This window comes from Enhydra lutris, unplaced genomic scaffold (assembly GCF_002288905.1).
Source record: "Enhydra lutris kenyoni isolate GAN:26980312 unplaced genomic scaffold, ASM228890v2 scaffoldscaffold48, whole genome shotgun sequence".
Lineage (NCBI taxonomy): Eukaryota > Metazoa > Chordata > Mammalia > Carnivora > Mustelidae > Enhydra > Enhydra lutris.
The window spans coordinates 7,248,754-7,269,823 of NW_019154132.1; the positions used below are offsets into that span (position 1 = coordinate 7,248,754).

The 21,070-nt window shown below is 52.2% G+C and overlaps 1 protein-coding gene across 6 annotated transcripts in view; it reads left to right on the forward strand.

Annotated features, from left to right (window-relative positions):
- LOC111156656 (ras responsive element binding protein 1) overlaps window positions 1–21,070 on the forward strand; it is a 128,173-nt gene that overhangs the window by 86,886 nt on the left and 20,217 nt on the right. For all 6 annotated transcript variants that reach the window (XM_022517680.1, XM_022517681.1, XM_022517684.1 and 3 more), the window contains 3 exons: window positions 5,150–5,294; window positions 5,820–5,953; window positions 20,234–20,423. In XM_022517680.1, the coding sequence (XP_022373388.1) occupies window positions 5,150–5,294; window positions 5,820–5,953; window positions 20,234–20,423 (469 nt within the window). The remainder of the gene's footprint in view (window positions 1–5,149; window positions 5,295–5,819; window positions 5,954–20,233; window positions 20,424–21,070) is intronic.

The window sequence follows — 21,070 nt, forward strand, 5'->3', positions numbered from 1 at the left end:
CCCCCCCCCCCCCCCCCCCCGCCCGCCAAACAGATAACACCAGGCCCCCAGCCCAGGTGTTATGAATGGGAGAAAACTTCACTTGAATCCTCAAAGAGTTCTGATAACATTCCTTCCTTATGCCATGGTGTGGCAGGATTTCTAAGACTGAAGTGACAGGCCTCTGAAGGAAAGTTCTAGAATTTTGTGCCAGAAGCAGCTTACTGTGAACATAGGTGGAGTTTTGAATATACGAACACAGATTTGTACCAATAATGGGAGAAATTCGCATGGGTCCTCAGTATTCATTTTTTGGTGTGCTTTCATTCAGGTCCCTTTACCACAGCAGTGTTTACAGTCTCCTGTCGAGTTTCCCCACATTAAACCCTAGGAAGGGCATTAATCATGAGGTTTCTTGGAGGCTGAGGACATGGCTGTAGAGAGATGGCAGGTGAACAGGTTTTCTGCACGTCCTTCATCCATCCGTCAGTCCGGCCATTCAGCCATCTGGCAGTCGACCACCTACCAGGTGCCACCAAGGGCCAGTGCTATGATGAAACTTATTTTTGGTTGAGGCTGAGGAAACAGTCCAACGAGTGAAATACACTGTATTTTCAGTTTCTGGTATGTTCTTTGAGGAAGGTGAAACAGGGTCGTGGGCGTGAGAGCCTCTGTGTGAGATGGTGGGATGCTTGTCATGGAGTCTGAATGGCGGGCACCAGCCCTAGGGATTTGGGATGGAGCAGCGGAGGCAGGAGCAGCAAATGTACCAGCGCTGGGTCCTCTGTCCCACAGAGAACTCGTATGTCTCAGAGGGCCTTGAGATCAGGATGGGGTGTCAACAGATGAGGCCTGAGAAATAGGCCAAGGCTAGCTTAGTTCTAGGAAGGGAGCCGTCAGAGGCATTTAACGAGCAGGGGAGTGGTGTGATGTGAGCGGTGTTTTAGAAGCTCCGCCTGGCTGTGGTGTAGGGAAGCAGGGCAAGAGGGAGATCAGGGAGGTCAGTTTATGCGGCCGTTGCATGTCGGTGTTTCTGCAGCGTACCCATCGTGAGTTCTCATGGTACCTCAGTCCTTGTGCATAAATCCCTGCACATTTATTCAACTCTTGATCTTCAAGACCAAGTCCTCGGAGTGGAATTGCTGGAATAAAGGGCATACATATTTAAAATCCTGCTCCCTGTTGCTCAGCCGCGTTGCAGAAAGGTACGTTCCATTTTTGCTCCCATCAGCAGTGCATGAGAGCAGCACCATGTCTCATCCCTCATGTCTCATCCCTGCCAGTCTGGCAAATGAAAACGTGGAAAGGGCTCCAGTGTAGAGTGGAGAAGATGGGGCTCGATGGCTGTTGGAGCAAAGAAGTCACGGGGATCTTAGTTGGAGCTGAGGGTGTGACATCATTGTTGAACACGCACATGGGAACCCCAGCTCTGTTTACACCACCTGCAGAGGTGGGCACCCCAGTCCTGTGCCCTGTACCCTCAGACCACAGCCAGATGGCGCCTCGTTCTGATCCAGCATGGCTGAAGAGAGAGCCATGCACTGGGGCACATCCCAGGGTTAGGAATGACCGGTATGATTTGGCAGAGCCTGAGGGGGCTGGCTGGAGGAGCTGGAGTTGTCTAGCTCAGCGAAGAGAAACTTCGGAGAAACGCCATAGTCCTCTTGAATTAATGGAAGAGCTGCCCTCTAGGAGAGAATGTAGACTTGATTCGACATTGCCCCTGAGGACAGATACGCATTTAAAGGAAGGATGGGATTTTTGGCTCAACACGGAAAAGATGGTTTTAATAATTAGCATCATTGAAAATGGAAAAGCGTTTGAGCATCATGAAATGCCGATCTCTCTGGTGCGCTGGGGGCTTTCTGTGCTGGGAGGAGGCTGGCTAGCATCTCAGCTCCCTGCCAGATCTGAGGCTCGCTGGAGTGTACGGGTGCTTAGGGTATGTAGAAACGAGAAGCATTCGTCCTTGAAATAAAACCTGAGAGAAAAACAGATGCAAGCCTTCTAAAGAAGAGATAGAATTGCCCTCCCCGCCAGTCCTCCTGTCTGCGTTGGCCACACTCTGAGGGGGAAGAGGCCATTACTCGCTCATTTTGGTGGCACGCCCCACTTCCTGTGAGCATTCGGGAGGAAGTGGACAGTTAGTGTTGCCACTCCTGCTATTGGAGCCCAGGGAAGAAGGGAAGGGGCCAGGTTAGACGATGTCTCAACTACACATCATATCCAGATTCAGAAACAGCTGAGGCTCCCAGACCCTGGCAGCCGGACTCTGGACTGAGTTGAGTTCATGAACCTGCAGCTGTTGGTCACCATGTTGCCGAAGGGACAGACTGGAACTCCCAGTCGGAGATTGAACCCCAAAAGGGAGCAGCACGCTGGAGCTTTGAACCTGAAGCTCCAGAGGGCTTGGCCGGAGAACTAGAGTGCATTGACGTGCTTGCCACCAAGCCCTCTGAGACTGCTTTGATCTGGTCTCCTTTTCCTGCCTTTAGCAATGATGCAGCTCAAGGGCAGCCCCAGATTTTCAAAAGAAGACAGAGGCAGAACTGGGGGTGGAGAGTGATCTCTTTCGTTCTCTTGACATCGGGCTAGAGCTTGGTACCAGGTGCGAGGCCTTGGACCATAGTCACTTGGAGAGGAAGTGTCTGGGGTTGGGCTGGAGCCCTGAGGTTCCTGCCAGTGATCCAGAACACAGATCGAAGGCTTGGCTTGAGGCAGTCTTGGGGGAGAGCCCAAATGCAACAGTGGGCACACATGGGTCCATCCTGGCTGTGAGGGCCCGGGCGTGTCAGCCTCTCCTCTTCCGCAGCCTCGTCCGCAGAGTGGGCATGAGGACCCGTAAACCCCCACCAGGTCCTCGCTGTGTGCTCACTGCTGTCCTTCCTTGTCCTCTGCTCTGTGGAAACCGCTTCCAACACACCCCAGAACTAGGTAATAAAGGTGTAGCTTGAGTGAGTGAGTCCTTTCTGGCTGTCAGTCTCGGATTTCCGGTGTTCTCTGAGGTTGTTTGTGGCCTCGTGTTCATGGGCACAGGTCACCTGTCAGCCGTAGAGAAGGCATTTGTCTTTCATTTAATGTTTTAGTGACTTGTTGAGAGGAGTTGGTCTAACTTACATCCCATGGTATTTTTCATACTTCCTCAGTTCTTAGGTGCTTTAAAACATTTTATTTTTACATTTCTAAAACTGAACTATGCAATACAATAAATAATCAACCTTGCTAGCCTTTTCCTTTTTCCTTCTAAACACTGATAGTAAGTCATGTTCTCTAAATCCCGATCAGCTTGGAATAGAAGGGGTACTTAGAATGAGGCTCTTGGTTCCCAAGACCTTTCCTGGGGTTTTAGATGGCCAAGAAGTAGTAATAAAGGACCCTTCCCTGATAATCTCAGCAAAAAATTAGGTGGACATGGGCTTGGTGGTTCTCTGTGGTTCTTTTCCATTTTCTCCCTTTCGGTTTTCCTGCTCCACCACACTGACCACCCCCCCCCCCACTCCCCACCCCGAGCCCCCCAACCTGGAGAACAGAGGTTTGGCCTGAGGCCCGTCCCCTCCAGGGCAAGGCCACATCCCACCTAGTGGTGGCTTTGCTGGGCTGGCGCTTTGTGAGCCGGGGCAGAGATAGTCAGGGCTGCTGTGGGGGCCCTCTGCCTCCTAAAGTATGTCTGTAGAATGGAATAGGAGATGCCCAGGGTCTGAGCCCCGCACACCCGTGGGTAGCACAGGGCAGGATTATTGGGGGGAAAGGCCTTACCTCAACTGTCTCTTTGCACCATTGGCCCACGCACCTGAATTGTCCTGCTCGCCAGTTAACAGGCGTCTTAGCCTTGTCATCCCTGGCCTTTCCCCTCTAAAGAAGGAGCTGAGCTGAGTTGCGCTTCTTTCTGGAAGTATGACGAGACTGCCTGGAAGTGGGACTGAACGCCTCGCGGTCTCTCCCCTTTCCTTTGTGCTTCCCCAGTGAGATAATCCAATGAAAGAGCTCTTTCTAAGAAACTGGGACTTTGTTCCTACATCTGGCACAGTTTAACCCCAAAGATGATGGTGATGACGATTGTCATTAGGAAAACCAAACCCTTTATGTCACAAAGGAAGGAAATTGAGAATGACCGTCTTTTTGTAATACCTCTCCCTCCTTATGGGCCTTGGGACCGTGTTCTTAGGGTGTTTGCTTTAGAACTTTCCAGTAAGGCCACTTAAATCAGGCCACCCATTAAGCTTTCTTTGTGGAGCAGACAGACAGACTGTATGTAATGCTTTCTCACACGTGTGTTCCTGGCCCTGCAGATGTCAGGGTCGCGACGTGCAGCTTACTCATTGCCTTGCCCCCGCTCCTCGCACCATCTGTAAATCCGCGTAACACCGTGAACAACACGGAAAGCCTTTCAGGTTCACTCCAGACATGGGCTGCATTAGCACTTCTCAGATTCGACCCCCAGCGTGCCTCCTCCGAAAGCAGAGGAGAGCGAGCACGTAGTGCCGGCGTGTGCGAGGTGGGTTCTGGGGGCGAGTGCAGAGTGATCGCTCGATGTGTGAACTGGCCGTGTCTGGGGATCCCTTATCCTGTAGAGTCGTGTGTCCTGAAGTAGTACCTCTCATCTGAATACGTACAAGAGGCAATCACATGGTTTTTTCATCTCATTGGTGTCAGTGAAATTCAGAATGACTTCTGACAGACAGCAAAGCGTTGAGGGACATTTTTGGATAGCACCTGTGAGAGCTTTGTGGAGGGCTTCAGGGAGATCATAGAAGGCTTTTTTTTTTTTTTTTTTTTTTGAGAAAGAGGTAAGCAGTGACTTTTTTTTTTTAAGATTTTTTTTTATTTGTTTATCTGATAAAGATCACAAGTAGGCAGAGAGGCAGGCAGAGAGAGGGGAGAAGCAGACTCCCAGCTGAGCAGAGAGCCCAATGTGGGGCTCAATCCCAGGACCCCGGGACCATGACCTGAGCCGTAAGTCAGAGGCTTTAACCCACTGAGCCACCCAAGTGCCCCCATAGAAGGCTTTAAAAAGAGAGTGGTCACTGTATAAATCGTAGTGTCTGTCTTAAAGAAAATTCAACCAACACCTAAACATATTATACAAAAAATACGAAAAATTTAGAAGAAACCAACCAATTCAGTTTTTTGCCAAATCACAGTGTGTGTGTATGTGTGTGTTTCTTTCCAGACATATGAAGATTCACGAGAAGGACCCTAACAGTGCTACAGCTACGGCCCCCCCATCCCCACTGAAGCGTAGGCGGCTGCCCTCCAAGAGGAAACTGAGTCACGATGCTGAGTCAGAGAAAGAAGACCCAGCACCTGCTAAAAAGGTTCTTGCCACCACCACCACGCCCCTCACTGACCCGTGCCGCTGTGCCTAACCACGGGACTCCTGGCAGAAATACCTCTAGTCTTTATTCTCACAGTCTGGGGACTTGGCAGACATCCTACGCTTTTAACCTGTGTCTTCCGACACTGTTTCGCAAGGTGTCTGCAGGAAAGCATTCCCCGTGTGCACTTCCTCTGTGGGCCCCGCACGCTGAGCCCCGCGAAGTGAGGAGCTTGTGTCATTGCTCTGTGCTGTTTGGTTTCTCCAGCTGGAGGGGAGGCTTATGCCGTTAGGGACTCCTGTTGTTCTCTGTCCCTGTCAGACACCGGGTGCTCCCTAAGCGTGGATGGACTGAATGAGTGTGTTGAAGGTGGGGGATGGAAGTGCTTGGGGAGGATTTGCTGCATGGATGAAGGACTGGTCCGTGGCCTCCCTGTAGATCTGGACTGAGTATTGGGCTTCTCTTCTGAAGCAGACCGTATGGGGGACCTCCTTCATGACTTCACTTTTTTCCTTTCCTCCCAAGATGGTGGAAGATGGGCAGCCGGGGGACTTGGAGAAGGCTGATGAAGTGTTTCACTGCCCCATATGCTTCAAGGAGTTCGTTTGCAAGTATGGACTGGAGACCCACATGGAGACCCACTCAGATAACCCGCTAAGGTAGGAGAGGGGCTGGAACGCACCTGTCGTCTGGAAAGCTCTTTTTCATTCCAGTGCCCTCCAACATAGGGCCGATCCTCACTCCCTCGTCCTCCAAACTGAGCTAAAGGGATTTGACTTGGGTTTGGTGACAGGCCAGGCCAGGCCCGGGCCCCAGAGCAGTTGTGATGGCCCGGTGCACGGGGCATCCCCTGTGACAGGGGACTTTGGGGCAGCAAGCATATTTTCTGTGACGCAAGAGGCATTGCAGCCTAGGTGACTGTTAGCCGTGCAGGAGCCTGTGGTAAGGACAGGAGGGCATACCAGCTGCTCGTTAGTGTTTCACCTGGATCACACTGGTAGCACAGAAACCTCACAAAAGCCTTTAGGGGTAAGAAGGCTTCTGCTTCATGCAAGACCGTCGACCGAACATGAAGCCCGACACAGGCAGACAGCAAGAGGTGCAGGTTCTGCTGGTCTGGGTTGCTGGCTCCAGGTTTGGGGCTCCTTCCCCTGCCCAGGCAGAGACGGTGGCTGGTGCAAGGACTCCAGCGGTGCTCAGGGCTGGGCTGCGGACGGGGTCCCCTCGGCTTTCCTTCCCCATCTTCTCGCAGAACTTTCTCATTGGGCAGCAAGTCCTGTGTTCTTAGTGACAGACAGGCTTGGAAAGGTTTCGGCAGAATTGCCACTTTTAAAAAGGCTACTGCCGTGGTTTTTAAGCACCAAGAAGAACCAGGGGCCACAAGGGAGCGACCAGATCGGAAGGTGGTGTCCTGTGAGGCACGGCTGAGGCTTCTCCCAGAGCAGGGCAAGCGCATGCACGTTTGCAGGGCTGGGTTTCGGGAGACAGCTTGGGAGCAGAGTCTGGACGCCTGTCAGACTCACCGATGTCTGGACCCGCTCTCCCTCTCAGGACACGTGTTAGGTTGTGACTTGGGAGTGAAGAATCGGGGGAAAAGCCTCACCGTGTGGTAATGAAATCCGCATCAGATAGCATTGTACTTCCTCACGTTTGCTGGACATTTTTCCGTTAGGGGAAGAAAGAATGTATGAAGGGTTTAAACTGCTGAGCCATTGAGGTGCTACAGAATGTCTTTTCATTACTCCCCCATCTCGGGAAAGTGCCCGCTGGCCACATAGGAGAGGCTGGTGGTCAGAACTCCCGGATCCCACCCTGCTCTCGAGGGACCTCCGCCAGCTGGCCGTGACCTTCGTGCCACGTAATCCCCGTGTTCCTTTTCAGGCCTTAGATTCCTGCTGTCCTTCTGTCCACCAGGAAAAGGCACTTGGCCCTTCCTTTTGCAGGCCCAGTCCTGAGAGATGCGGGAATGTTCCTGGTCTCGTGAACGTCCACAGCATCCCCAGGATGTGGGCTTGTGGTGGGCGGTGAATGTTGAGATGGCTTTCTCAGCTGAGAGCCTAAGCAGACAGAGGTGAGGCCTCACAGGGTGAGTCGTGGGCACAGCCCACAATCGCACGTGGGACCCCAGCCACCACCCTGCGCCCCTGCCAGTCAGCCATGTGACCGGGCACTACAGAGAGGGAACGCACTGTGCGTCTCGGAGCTCCTCTGGGTGTTTTATTTCACTTGGGATCACATACCATCTTAGGAACAATCCATTTGCCCCCTTCTAGAGAATCCCATCCTACAGAGAGAATAATCAGACTCTCGCGAGAGAGATGGGGGCCGCCGGCGCGTGTGCGGCACAGCATATAGCAGTGAGAGCAGAAGCTCGAGCCTGGATGAGGGGCTGGCTTCCCCCGGAGTGGGGCCTCCCAGACCAGCACCTGCCCCAGGGACAGGCTGGCCTTGCTGCTCCGAGGCGGGGATGGGAAGTGCACTGGATGCTGCTTGTCCTGCTCTGCACGCTTTAGTGGGTAATTCACGTGCCGTGTCCCCAAGGCTGTGACGAGGCAGATGCACTGTGAAGTCCTGCCTATTCTCCTTGCCCGCTCGGGAATGATGGCTTCTGTCTTGTGAGGGGTTGCCCAGAGCAGCGTTGTAGCGGGCTGGGGACTCGGCCCCATCCAGCCGTCTTCCACCCTGCTGGAGCCCCTGGATGCTGTGCCTGCAGCCCATCCGTTGTGGGGGGCAAGCCAGCCATCCCCCGTCTAGTGGCTGCTGCGATGTGGGGTGGGGCTTGCATCTGGAAACCAAAGGGACTTGATTATAGAACATAGTTAATTCCCCTCTTCTCCTCTCTGCTCCGCTGTTCCACATAATAGCCTGCTATCAGAGGAGGCCGTGGGGGCAGGCAGGAGCCGGCGGGGCCCAGCCAGCCAGTGAACTGTGACAGGAGCCGGTGGGAGACACTGCTTGTTAACCCAGAGCTAAAATAGACACCGACTCCATTTGCAAACCCCAGTGGCAGCAGAACCACAGTGGGATGCTACCGGCTTAAACAGAAAGTTTATAACTCAAAACAGCTGTTGGCTTCTCGCTCTCCTGCTCTGACCCCCCCCCTTCTCCGTCCCCAAAGCTGGCAAGATGCCTATTGTCCCTTAATAGAAAGTGTTGGAAGTCCAAACGGGTGTAAACGCTGAGTCTGTTCCCCATTCCTGTTCCAAGTTCACGAAGCTGAGTGTAGAGCAAAAGGCCGGCAGGAAGCTGCTCGTGGTGGCTGTAGCTCTTCGTGCCGGGTGTTGCTTGGGCCCTGACATGACCAGCACTAAATCCGCAGCCCCCTAGACAAGGGGGAGTGGCAGAGAGCCGGCATTTGGAATCAGACGTTGATGGGCAAAGTGTTTTGAATGTTCTACTGGTCACCTTTTAAAAAAGAAAAAGAAATAGGCAGAAACGATCATACTCGTAGCAACAATACCAAAAATACAGTGTCAACGTACAATCAGTGTAAAAACTGTTGGTGATGCGTTTCGCATTCCTGGCTACATACAGTCCGGGCGTGGGGTACAGTCATGGCCCCTCTGAGTCTGAGCCAGCCACGATTCAGGTGTGCAGAGCCCACCGCACAGACGCAGGCCAGGACAAGCCCGCCTACAGCGGGGGTAGGAGGTGCCTGGAGAGGCCCCTGGTCTTGCGTGTGAATGACTTGTCTCAGGCTAGCGGGGTTGGGGGGGGTGCTGGGCCAGGAGGGGTGACAGCTGGCTGGTTACGTGGCTCTGAGGCTATTGCTGAGGGCAGAATTCAGCAAAAGTTATTGTCTGATGTTACATGGCTTCTTGATGAAAGGACAGATAATAAATAATTTTTAAATTATTTCCATTAAAATGGATCCAAATGATTGAGTGCTGACTGTGTGTCAGGCACTTCACCAGACTTGAAGGGAAAAAACAGTGATGTTGGAGACAGGGCCCCTCGAGGGCTAGTCAGAAAACAAGGAAATGGGCAGTTATGAAACACGGCGAAAGGGACAGGTTCGGGGCCAGGAAGGACACGGTTTGCAGAGGGAGCCTGAGCAGTCAGTGTAGAGCTTCCCTTGACGTTTTCCACGTCACGAGCTGGGCTGGTACCTCACGGTTTCCTCCAGGTGGAGGCTGTCCTCCGCCTGATCAACTTGATCTCGGTTGTGTGGAATCTAGGTCAGGAATTAGTCTTCGGGGAACACGAGTGAGCTCTCAAGGGTACAGCCTCCCTGCTGTAGGTGGGCCTGTCCTGCACAGTGAGGGTGCATGTTGTCACAGGCGTGCGGGCCAGGCCAAAGGCCACCCCCTCGTCCTGGTGGTGGAGCAAGGTACCAGAATCTTCTTTCTTCTGCATTGTCAAGTGTTCCAAGGAATGTTGGGCTCCCTTTGCTGTACCCCCTCCCCTGCACACCCCATCACCTGCAGGGAGCCTCTCAGACTAGTTGACATGCTATTGGTCCCACACTTAAATGTCATCCTAGAAATAAGGAAAGAATATAAAAAATAGTCATTAACATCTTGTATTGAAGACTCCCAGCTGTCTGTGGCTTGGCCAGGCGGAGGCAGGTTTGAAACAGTGTTGGGAGCTAAAAAAGGGTGGGGTGGGGGGACGCACACGTGTGTGTGTCTGTGTGTGTGTGTGTCTGTGTGTGTGTGTCTGTGTGTGTGTGTCTGTGTGTGTGTGTGTGTGTGTCTGTATGTGTCTGTGTGTCTGTGTCTGTGTGTGTGTCTGTGTGTGTGTGTGTGTGTGTGTGTGTGTGTGTGTCTGTGTGTGGTGTCATCATTGTTGCCCCCTTGCCCCCACCGCCAACCTGCAAGTTGGAGACACCATCGTCAGGATGTCCCCTTTCCTCCCTGCCCGAGGGCCTCTCCCGGGGCTCAGGCTGTTGAGAGCCAAGGTGGCCCCCAGCTTCTGTGCTCACCCCAGCCTGCCCGCTGTGAAGTGCCTCAGACCTGCCCGACTTCACGCCACACTGGTTGGTTGAACAGTCTGGCCAGGGTGTCGGACGCCGTGTGCAGTCGGGTGGATTCCTGGGCGTGGGGAGGGCAAGCTGCCGCCCGCCATCGGCCAAGGCCCTGTCACAGGCCCTCACTGTTGCTCCCAGCAACTGGGAGAGATTAGTGCAGCTGTTGGATGTCAGTTCTCGGGCTGGGAGGGGAGGGGAGGGGAGGGGAGGGTGGGCACCAGGGCAGGAATGTCTGAGCCGGGTGGGGCTCCCAGGAGAGGTTGTTTGCACTTACCCCTTTCTGCCTCTGGAGACCGAGCAGGAGAAAAATGAAGCATGAAATCCCTTTAAAAAAGGAATGTCAGTCTCTGGATTAAAACACTGTAATGAGCAAGAAATTCAGTATCTCAAGGAAGTAGCCCGGTGAGCTCAGCTTTCCTGGGAAGGTATCTCCCGGGTTCTGATGACAGGGGCCCGGCCCGCTGGCTGCTCAGGGAGTAGGAGTGTGAGCCACTGTCTGGTGTCCAGCCATTAAGAGCGTGCCGTGGGTTGGAGTCATTGTCCTCTGAACAGAGTTGTGGAGTCAGGGTTCTGCCGGCCAGCCCCATCCCAGCCTGCCGCCTAGTGTGTCCCTGGCCCCCAGGCAAGCCGAGGCTGGTTCCCCGGCTGGAAAATGCATCTGTGGACTGTGGTGAGGAGGAAGGGAGCAGTGCAGTCCTCAGACGGGTATCCTATTCCAGGGAAACTGAGGCGTCCCATTCAGGGGCTTTTCCCAGGTACTTTGTATTTGACAAGAGAGCATGAAAGCCGTCTGCCCTTGAGTCCTCCTTGTCATCAACAGCCCCTTTCATCTAGCTTTGCTTCTGTAAAGGTTGGGAAGCAGAAGGACTGTTTAAATTTGGTTTGAGTCATGCCCACTGCATTTTGTAATCCAGCTGTGAACGCTGGATAGTTAGAAGCTTGAAGGGGCTGGATAGCTTTTAAATAGTAGAACTACACATCATTTTCTTAGATGTTTAGGGAAACCAGAGGTTCTAAAGGGATGTTTCCTAATGTTTGAAATTTGCCAAAGCAGGCTTTCAAAAATTAAATATGTTTAGCGTAGGAAAATATATATAATTTATATAAAAACCGTTCTTGATGGAGTTCCCCTGCCCCTTAACTGCCATCCTGGTGGATATGACTTGGCCATAAAGGTGAGGCACCTGACGGCAAGGTTCTGGTTCTTTCTTCGGTCTGCTCTTAAGCTTTTCCGTGGACGTCCGAGTTTTCTTCTTGTTCTGGAGCGCTGAGGTCACCAGATGAGTACAGTAGGACTGTGGCACACACTGGGAGGAGCTCATAATCCCCAAATCTGTTTAGCCACAAGGTTTTCATTTTAAAGCCTTTTGGTGGCCTTGCTTTCCCGCTTCAGTAAAGCCCATTGCTCATAACTTTGCCTTCAGGTTTCCCTGGGCTTGACTCTCCATCTTGGATGTGTTCGCAGGCTTCCTTCCCATCGTAGGTCCTCTGGGAAGGCTGTCTGGGAAACCCACTCCTATCGCTGGGGACATATGCCTCATTGAAGGGTGACGGCGGTTCCTGGTAGGGTAACTGTTCGCTCTCCTTTGAGCCTTCAGAAGTGCTGGCTTTGTGCCAGGCTTCCTTGGACCCTCACCCCCTGCACCCCTACATGCCCCGACGGGAAGAGCACGTTCGTCCCAGTGCACGTTTCCGCCCCAGCGCAGGGTTCTGTAGTTCTCTTGGGAGAAATCAGTGAGAAGGGAGGATGTGAAGGATGCAGCGTCTTCTCACCAGGGCACTGGTTATAAGAAAACTGATACCCGGTGCCTGGTCCCATTGTCACAGGCGCGCTGTGGGACGCATGCGTCTGCCCTCGATTCGCGAGTTTAAAATTTTAACTTTTGTCTTTTGAAGACTAGTGGTGGATCTGGGTATGCGTAGGGACATCATTCATTGTCACTCAGGTCCTTTGAGAGTTGAAAGGACAGAGCCCTCAGCTAAGGAAGGAGAGGATCCCCTTGACGGGCTGGAGCTGGCTTCTTCCCGCCCTTGCCCTTGTCCGTGGGCCTGTGACAGCCAGCGGCGGAGGCTGAGCCGCGGCCGGCGGGGTAGGGTCTCTCTGTGGCTTCAGCACCAGCGTAGTTCCCCGTGCCTGTGAGAATTGGGCTTCTCTTCCAGGCCAGCCCACGTCAAATCTGGGGCCCATCTGCTGTGTGATTTTGTTTAATTTCTGCAGAAGGGACAGCAAGGACCGTGGATAAAGTGTATTTATTGGTGGTGGCGGTGTGTCCCTCCAGCCACAGGGGCCGCAGTAGAAACTCGGCTCATCCCCCCTGCATGCTGCTGGGAGGCATTTCCCTCCTCTGACACTCCCACCCCAGGCCTCTCCTATCTGTGCTTCACACCTACCCATACCCTTTCAGTGACACTGCGGCAGTGCTAAGGGAAGCGGGGGGGTGGGGGGCAGATAAGCTGCAGGCAGCCGCTTCGCCCCTTTGCTATTAGGACAGCCCTGACTACATGCCCCAAGACCATCCCTCCTGCCTTCCCACCCACCCCTAACCCAACTGCAGAGCCCCGGGCCCCATAACAGGATCCGGTGTGACCAAGCCAGCTCTGCGGGAGGCTGGGATGTCACATGGCGGGGGGTGGGGGGGGGCATGGTAAGATCTCCAGGACTCTAAATGAAGTTTTCTTTCTGCTAGAAGCATTTCCTAACATGTGCTGGAATTCAGGTGTTTTCTGGGTGAAACAGGCTCTGGTGGACTATCTTGGGGTCCAGAAACACTGTTTCTGTGAGCAGAATGATTTGGAGCTCATGCATACACAGGTGTGTGTGTGTAAGTTGAGGACAAGCCAAATGTCCCTGGTAGTATTCATCCCTGTGTTTGATTTGTAACCTCACCTTGTCTTCGGAGAGTTTTCCGTTGATGAATTTTTGTTTTCCTTTGAGTAATTTACATCAGTAGGTGATGTAAAAAGGAAAAAAAAAAAAAAAGGAGGTTTTGTTTTTTTAGAAGAGTTCTGTTGGCATCTGTAAACCCCATGGCTAGCATTCACTGGTTTAACGCTTTCCCCCAAATGCCCTGATCTTAACTGATGGTGAAGTTCTCCATGTGGGAAAGTTGCCCTCCTCTTGCATTGCCTCAGTATCGGAAAGCAATCTCTTGCGTTTGTAAGATTTCCCTCTGGCACACTCTTAGGTTCACAGGCAAGATGCAATCGCCCTCCAGCGCTCCGCGGTCCCACGGCTTCTAAAGTGAGGTCCTGCTCCTTCGGCGTGTCCTGCAGTGGTGCTGCCCATGGGTCCCTGGAGCGGCTGGCATCGGGGCACGCTGGAGAGATCCCACAAGCCCAGGGGGGAGGGTAGAGCAGTGGGGCCCACCTGACCCATAGCTGTGGTCTTCATGAAGACTGACAAGCCCAAGTGAGGTTAGCAAACACCCCTGGGTCAGGGCCCGCAGGGAGCAGCGTTGCCCACAGATGAACAATGATCTCCATTGTCCTTGAAGAGCTCTTTAGAAACAGTTGCAAAGTGTTCTTCCTGGGGCCTTGGGAAGGCTGGTTGAACCGGAGTGTCTCTGGCTGACAAAGCCTGCCCAACATTTCTGGGTGATGGTTTTCCACACTGGTTTTATTTAAGGTCTGCCAGCAGGTGCCGAGCGGGAGATGGGAAGCAGCGTTTTTCTGTGGCGTTTCATTTTCTTCCTTGTAACCATCCCTGCGCTGTGCTTCTGGTTTCAAAGCAAGTTTTTATCCCCCGCCTCACCACCACCACTTTGGAGCAGCTTATGAGATGACATTCTGTAGCTTTTCAGAAGCGAAATAGGAACACATTGATTGAATCCCAGGAATGGAGAGGCGTGAAGCTGTGGCTCTTGGCCTCATTTAGATTTTATTAGGAGGCTCTGAGGGCATGTGCAGGCCAGGATGGCATGCGCTTCTCTTCTGAGCTGTGGCCCCAGGACCGGGGATGGGGGCAGGGGTGTGGGGTGGTGCAGGGAAGCAGGTGGCGCAGGACAGAGGGCGACCAGAAAGAACGCACATTTCTCCTGTGCGTCTCAAGATGAAACAGAAACAGTGGAGACTGTGGTAAAGTTCTTGAGAATGAAGAGAGAGAACACATCCTTTCAAAATTAAAATTCATTTTCCCTGTGTTTTCATATTTGCTCTCATGGCCAGGAAATGGGCTATTCCTGATGGTTTTTGTTCTGAGCAGTACATGCTCATGGTTAAGTTTGGAGTAGCCCCTTGTAGTTTTCCAAGCATTTTATTCTCCGTCGCTGACCATAACTCTAAGAATCCCCATGTTACAGATAGGGGAGCAGTCGGGCCCAGAGAAGGCTGGGGAAGAGCTCTCCCAGGCCTGGGAGATTTGAGGACAGATTTGAGGACCTGTCACTTAATTCTCACTATATAGTAAGGAGGTCATGGAGGGAGCAATTCCTATCTCAGGCCTGTTTGGGAAATTGCCCAGCAGGCAATCAAAATACAGATGAAATAAGTTGTCCAAGATTGGCACAACCTCCACTTACCCTCCCACTGTCTCTGGTCCCTGAGCCCATCCCACACTGTTCCCCAGCTGCCTTCCAGGGGGCACACACAGCTTGTGGCTGGTGCTGGTTAATGCAGCCGTGTGTTTACTGAGCACCTACTATGAGTGAAATTCTCCTGGGTGCCAGAAACGCGAGGGGTTTGAAGATGAACGAGAGAATGGAGGGGGGACAGACATGTTAGAGAGAAGTGAAGGAAACTCCGTGTCATTAAGAACTTGTGGCTGCGATAGCTGCCGTCATCTCTCATTGCCCTAGCATGAGACGCTCTCCTCCCTCTCAGAACACTGACTCATGACACCCCTCACCCTGAGTCGTCTTACTAGCCAGCCAGCTGTGCACTAGTGCAGTAGACTCGGGGATGGTGTTCCGAAAGGTCTCTAGGGTACAAGAGAAAAATAAGAGGAACTTTCCTTATTGGGACACCGGGGTGGCTCAGTGGGTTAAGCATCTGCCTTTGGCTCAGGTCATGATCTCAGGGTCTGGGGATGGACCCCTGCATCGCGCTCTCTGCTCAGCAGGGAGCCTGCCCCTCTCTCTGCCTGCCTTTCCCCCTCCCTGCTTGTGCTCTCTCTCTCTCTCTAATAAAAATCTTAAAAACAAACGAACAAACGCAGCGTAAAACTGCAAATAAAGATGTCCATGCAGTGACCCGGACGTGGATCTGCTCTCAGTGCCGTGAGAGTCCAGTGTAAGCCCTCGGGGAGTGAACCTGCGGTCACTTACTGTTACTCCCAGTCGTTCTGTCCCCAGGGATTGCAGCAACACAGAATTAGTGAACAGGAAACCGTCGTTCCTAGAGGAAACAGGGTTATTTTCTTGGGAACCCCTGCTACATTTTCATCACCTAATCAACACAGACTCTGGTTTTACGTTTGTTTCTGTTTAAAGAAATCTTAGTTGATAAATGGCACTGACCGGAGGACAGTGACGTCCCGCCCCCCGGCCCCGAAACTCGCTTGAACAGAGCTCGTGTGACACACGCACTTCCTACCAGCCGCACATCACAGCTCCTCGCGCTCACGCACGGGGTTTGGCACTGTGCTTGGAGCCGTCTCAAACCACGGTCTCACCGGCAGAAAGCACAGAAAGGCTGGAACTATGGCCCTGTGTAGACTGTAGAAGGGACACTGGTTTGTAGTAGGAGCTGCGGCGAGACGGCGGGCGGCGTGGCCTCCTTCAGCCGCAGCCGGGAGCGCGCGCGCGTCTGGCGACGCAGCATTCCCCGCTCGCTGTGCGTGTCCCTGGATGCCGGGCAGGCACGGTGCGGGGGTACAAGTACGTCGTAGCAAGTCGGCAAATGGACGGGTACAGAATCTGCCCATAATGAGGGTCGGCTGTGTGTGTTTTAGGGTTAGATAAAATAGTTCACGTCCACGTGGCTTCTTTTTTTATTTTTTATTTTAACTTTTTTTTTTAAAGTATTTATTTATTTGACAGAGATTACAAGTAGGCAGAGAGGCAGGCAGAGAGAGAGGAAGGGAAGCAGGCTCCCTGCGGAGTAGAGAGCCCAACGCGGGGCTTGATCCCAGGACCCTGAGATCATAACCTGAGCCCAAGGCAGAGGCTTTAACCCACTGAGCCACCCAGGCGCCCCTCGTGGCTTCTTTTTAATGCACGCCCCACCCAAGCCCATTCCCTGACTTTGTCCGTAAGCTCCTCCCCCACGAGGTGCAGTAACCCCTGCTGTCTTGGGAGGTGGGGGAGCGGAGCCGGGGCCAGCCCCCTGGTGTGGCTGATGGATCACACACTCACACTCCTTGACTCTTACTAGCGCTGTCTGTGTCCGGGGTTGTTAGGATGAATGAGCTCAGGTATTTGTTGTGATTCCGCGGCATTCGGGACAGGACAGCAGCTGACACCAGTAAGATGAGTTTCAGACACTCTGCAAGGGGCATCTGGGTGACTCAGTGGGTGAAGCGGCTGCCTTTGGCTCAGGTCATGATCCTGGGGTCCTGGGATCGAGTCCCGCATCTGGCTCCCTGCTCAGCGGGGAGTGTACTTCTCTGTCTTCCTCTGCCTGCTGCTCTCCCTGCCTGTGCTCACTCTCTGTCAAATAAATAAATAAAATTTTTAAAAATAAATAAACAAAATGCTCTCCAAATGTCCTACACAAAATGTACGTAGTCAGTGCTCACTATTAATTTGGAAAGAGTAAGTGCAGACCTCAGGGGCAAGGTGCCTACGAGGGGCAGCCCTCAGAGCCTGCCTTCGACTTCATCACCTCCTCTTGTTCTCACCTTCCATGGAAGGCACAGACCAGCTCCCGTTTCCTGCAGCTTCCCAAACCTCACCTTCCTCTGGCCAAGCCAGGACAGAGGGGAAAAGGCAGGGAAAGAGAAAATCGGAACCATCTCCAGTTCACAACAGGCCACGCCAAGTGAGGCCACAGCCTTGACCACCCAGCACGCCGAGTGTGGCTCGCTCTGCCTGCGCATTAATACCCCTGCCTTCCTCCGACCCCCGGCCCCGTCTGCCTTTTTCCCAGAGGTCTGATTGTCCCATAGGTTTGCTGGGGAAACAGGCTCCTTCCTTCACCCATGCCAGAGTGAGACTCAGTGTTGAGGGCTTCTCTTCTGGGGTTTTTGTAAACTGGACCCCCCGTCCACATCTGCCGCAAATAGTGCTTTGAGTGTTGTGGGAGCTTCAAAAAACAGATGGGAAATCAGCCCTCTCTCATTGGCTATTTGTAATTAGATGTTTCTCTTCCTCCCCTTTTTTATTTTTTTTTTTTAGGTGTTACTCTCTTTTACGTGTATTAGGGTCATGTTAAACGTATGCGCAAATAGCACAGTGTGATGAACCTCATTCCCCCAGTTTCAGGAATTCCTAGCCCATCGTGATTCACCTCTTCCCCCATCCCCGACAACTTCAGAACAAGCCCCATGCATCACATTTCACTTATTAGTATCTCATCACATATCTGTAAAGGAAAGGGACTTAAAACACACACACACAACCAAAATATTACAACTTTAAAAGTAACAGCAATTTCTATCACCCACTGTCTGGTCAGCGTCAAATGTCCCCAGTCCAGACATTTCTCTCCAGGTTGGGGGATGGCTTCCAGCTGACTGCTGGGGTGGTGACAACAAGGAGTGTGCAGTTGAACTTTTAAGTCTAGGGGGACTGAAGTCCGCGTGGTGGAAGACAGCAGTGACGTTTCCATGGCAGCAGGACAGGACAGAGCTGCCACGGGGCCTCGGGGTCACAGCCCCTCCACACGGGCCACGTGGCCCTTGATGAAACTGTCACTTGGGCAGCTGCGGCCAGGCTGTTTTCTCTCCTTCACTTCCTCACGGCGTCGCCCTCTGGGTACTTTGGTCAGGGTTCCCTGTAGTTGGGGGGCCACCCTGAACATGGGCCATGTGCCTATGACGAGTTCCCAGGGATCAGGGCCAGGGAGGGAGGAGGAAGCGGCGCCGTGTGGGCCCACAGCTGTGAGAAGTTCGGTACCTAAAAGCAGCCCGGGTTCTCTGTGGCCCTGCTTTCCCTCGAGCCTTCGTCACACCGGGTTCCCATGAGCCACTCAAAACACAAAGTCATCCTGAAGGAACCCGGGATTCTAAATTTAATGGAATGATGACAGGAATCTCATGGTGAGATGCGGCCGGGGTGGCCCGGGAGAAGGGAGAGGCTGACACACAATAGGACCTCGCTTGCCGTGGCCTGCCACGGTGTGATAAGGACAGTGGACTTGCACATATTTGGCACCTCTTTCTTTCAGCACGAGAGGAAAGGAGCTCAGCTGCTTCCCGGGTGATTTACTGTCTCTTTTTTAACAGAGAAGAATTTCAGAGCAAAGGAGGTTCCCGCTAAGGTCTGTGTGGTGTAAACTCGGGCGGGTCACTGTACCGCTCGATGTCACATGTGCCTTCCTGTGGAGCGCTAACAGCACCTGCTTTAGGGGCTTTGTGAGAGACAAATGCGTGTGTACACGCAAATACTTGGAAAGGTGCTAGGCCCACAGCCCCGTCCACCAGAACTTTCTGCGGTCATAGAAACACACAAGTGTGGTAGGTCAGCGCTACCTGAGGCCACTGTTGAAGTGAGAGTAATGTGATTGAGGAAATTTTAATTAATTTAGGTAGTCACGTGTGGTTGGGGTGGCTACTGTATTCCGTACTGGTCTAGGGGTTGTTGATGATCGGGTTGTTGTCAGGATGGTTCTCAGTGAAGACTCAGATGGTGACACTGGTGTGGAGAGTGGAGGAAGCGTCATAAAATGCAATTGGGGCCACCTGGCTGGCTCAGTTCAGCAAGAGACTCTTAATTTCGGCTCAGGTCATGATCTCAGGATTGTGAGATCAGGCCCTGCATCAGGCTCCATGCTGGGCATGGAACCTGCTCAAGATTTTCTCTCTTTCGGGGCGCCTGGGTGGCTCAGTGGGTTGGGCCTCTGCCTTCGGCTCAGGTCATGATCTCAGGGTCCTGGGATTGAGCCCTGTATCAGGCTTTCTGCTCAGCAGGGAGCCTGCTTCCCCCTCTCTCTCTGCCTGCCTCTGCCTGCTTGTGGTCTCTCTCTCTGTCAAATAAATAAATACAATCTTAAAAAAAAAAAAAAAGATTTTCTCTTTTTCCTCGTTCCCTGCCCCCCCCACTTCCCTCTGTCTCTGTCTTTCTCCCTGTCCCCCCTTCCCCTCTAAAAAAATAAAAGTAAGCAATAATACTAAAGTAGTTTGTCTCACATCTGTGTGGCCCAGGATACTTAAGGTGTAGGTTATCTCTGAAGTGGAGGGTACTGACCTTTAGATGGACTGCATCCGTGGGAGTCTTTCAAGGAAAAGGCGACAGTATCATAACAGGTGTGGGCGGGAGGATGAACAAGGTTCATATTTTATCTTTGCTCCGTACTTGGCCATATGACCTCGGCCACGTTATGTAAGGTTTTTAAGAACCTCGGTGTTATCATCGATACAATGAAAGTCAGGATACCCACCCGCGGACCAGGGGCGTGCTCTGTGCCCCTGCAGGATGCCTGGCTTCTGATCTAGGAGCCACGATTGTCTTTCAGATAATGTTGGTAATATCAGAATTGAATACGTAGTCACTGTCGCAGGCTATGAATTCACTCGGAAAATTTGATTATCATTTCATCCTGATCATTTCATCCCCGTCAGAGAAGGGGTGTTCTAGAGTCTGTGCAAATGTATGCTATTTGACTTTTAAACATTTATGATAATTAGAATCCATTGAGTCGAGGGAGGGAGCAAAGCCTTTCAAATGATCACTTTGTCTGCAGAAATTGGTAAAATACCATTTTTTTTAGAGGAAGAGTTTTCTTGGTCCTAACCACGAACAGAGTAGCTCCTTGACGTCGTATTATTTTTACTTCTGTTGAAATGAAGCAACAAAAAAATACCATAATACACTACTGGGCAAGTGGAGACTCGGACTTGGCGGCTCCCTCATATCCTGTCCCTCTTTTCTGCCAGATGTGACATTTGCTGCGTTACCTTTCGAACACACCGAGGATTGCTGCGCCACAACGCACTTGTCCACAAACAGCTTCCCAGGGACGCGATGGGAAGGCCTTTCATTCAGAACAACCCTTCCATTCCTGCTGGCTTCCATGACTTAGGATTCACTGACTTCTCCTGTCGGAAGTTTCCTCGAATTTCTCAGGTATTTTGCTCTGCCTGTGGACCCAGCAGCCACCTCCATGGGCGTGTCGTTGGACTAGCCACCCCCTGCCCTCCCCCCCCCCCCCCCCCCGGCCCGGCACCCTGACGCTTTCCTTCTTTAAAACGTTGTCAGTTGGGTTTTGTCTCTTTTTCTTTTTTTATCACAACCTTTTTCTTGAAATTCAGCTTGATCCTTTCAGTCTTCAGTGGGTGGGTCATTGAGCTGAGAGGGATAGGTGGGCTTCTGTTTTGCATTGAATTTCTTATTAATTTGTATGTGTCTAGCTCACCTGTGCTTTTTGCCCATTCCTGGGGCATTTGGATTTAAAGTTGCAAATTGCTCACCACCTCTACCCCAGCCCTATCTGAATTGAATTTGTGTTATTTTTAATATTTCTTTAATACCCATATTACAGGTACTTCTAGTGTTGTAGTTTCAATGAAAAATGTTTTGGATCATTAGTAACCTGAACCATACTTGTTCTCTGCCTATAAAACACTGCTGAAACTACTTTGAAACTTCTTAAAATAATTGAGGTAGAGGATATCAACAGGGCAACTCTCAAGGCACAGAAGCCTCAAGTTCAGTGAATGTGTGTACACACAGATGCACATACCCACATGTATGCACTCCCATAACCCTCCCCC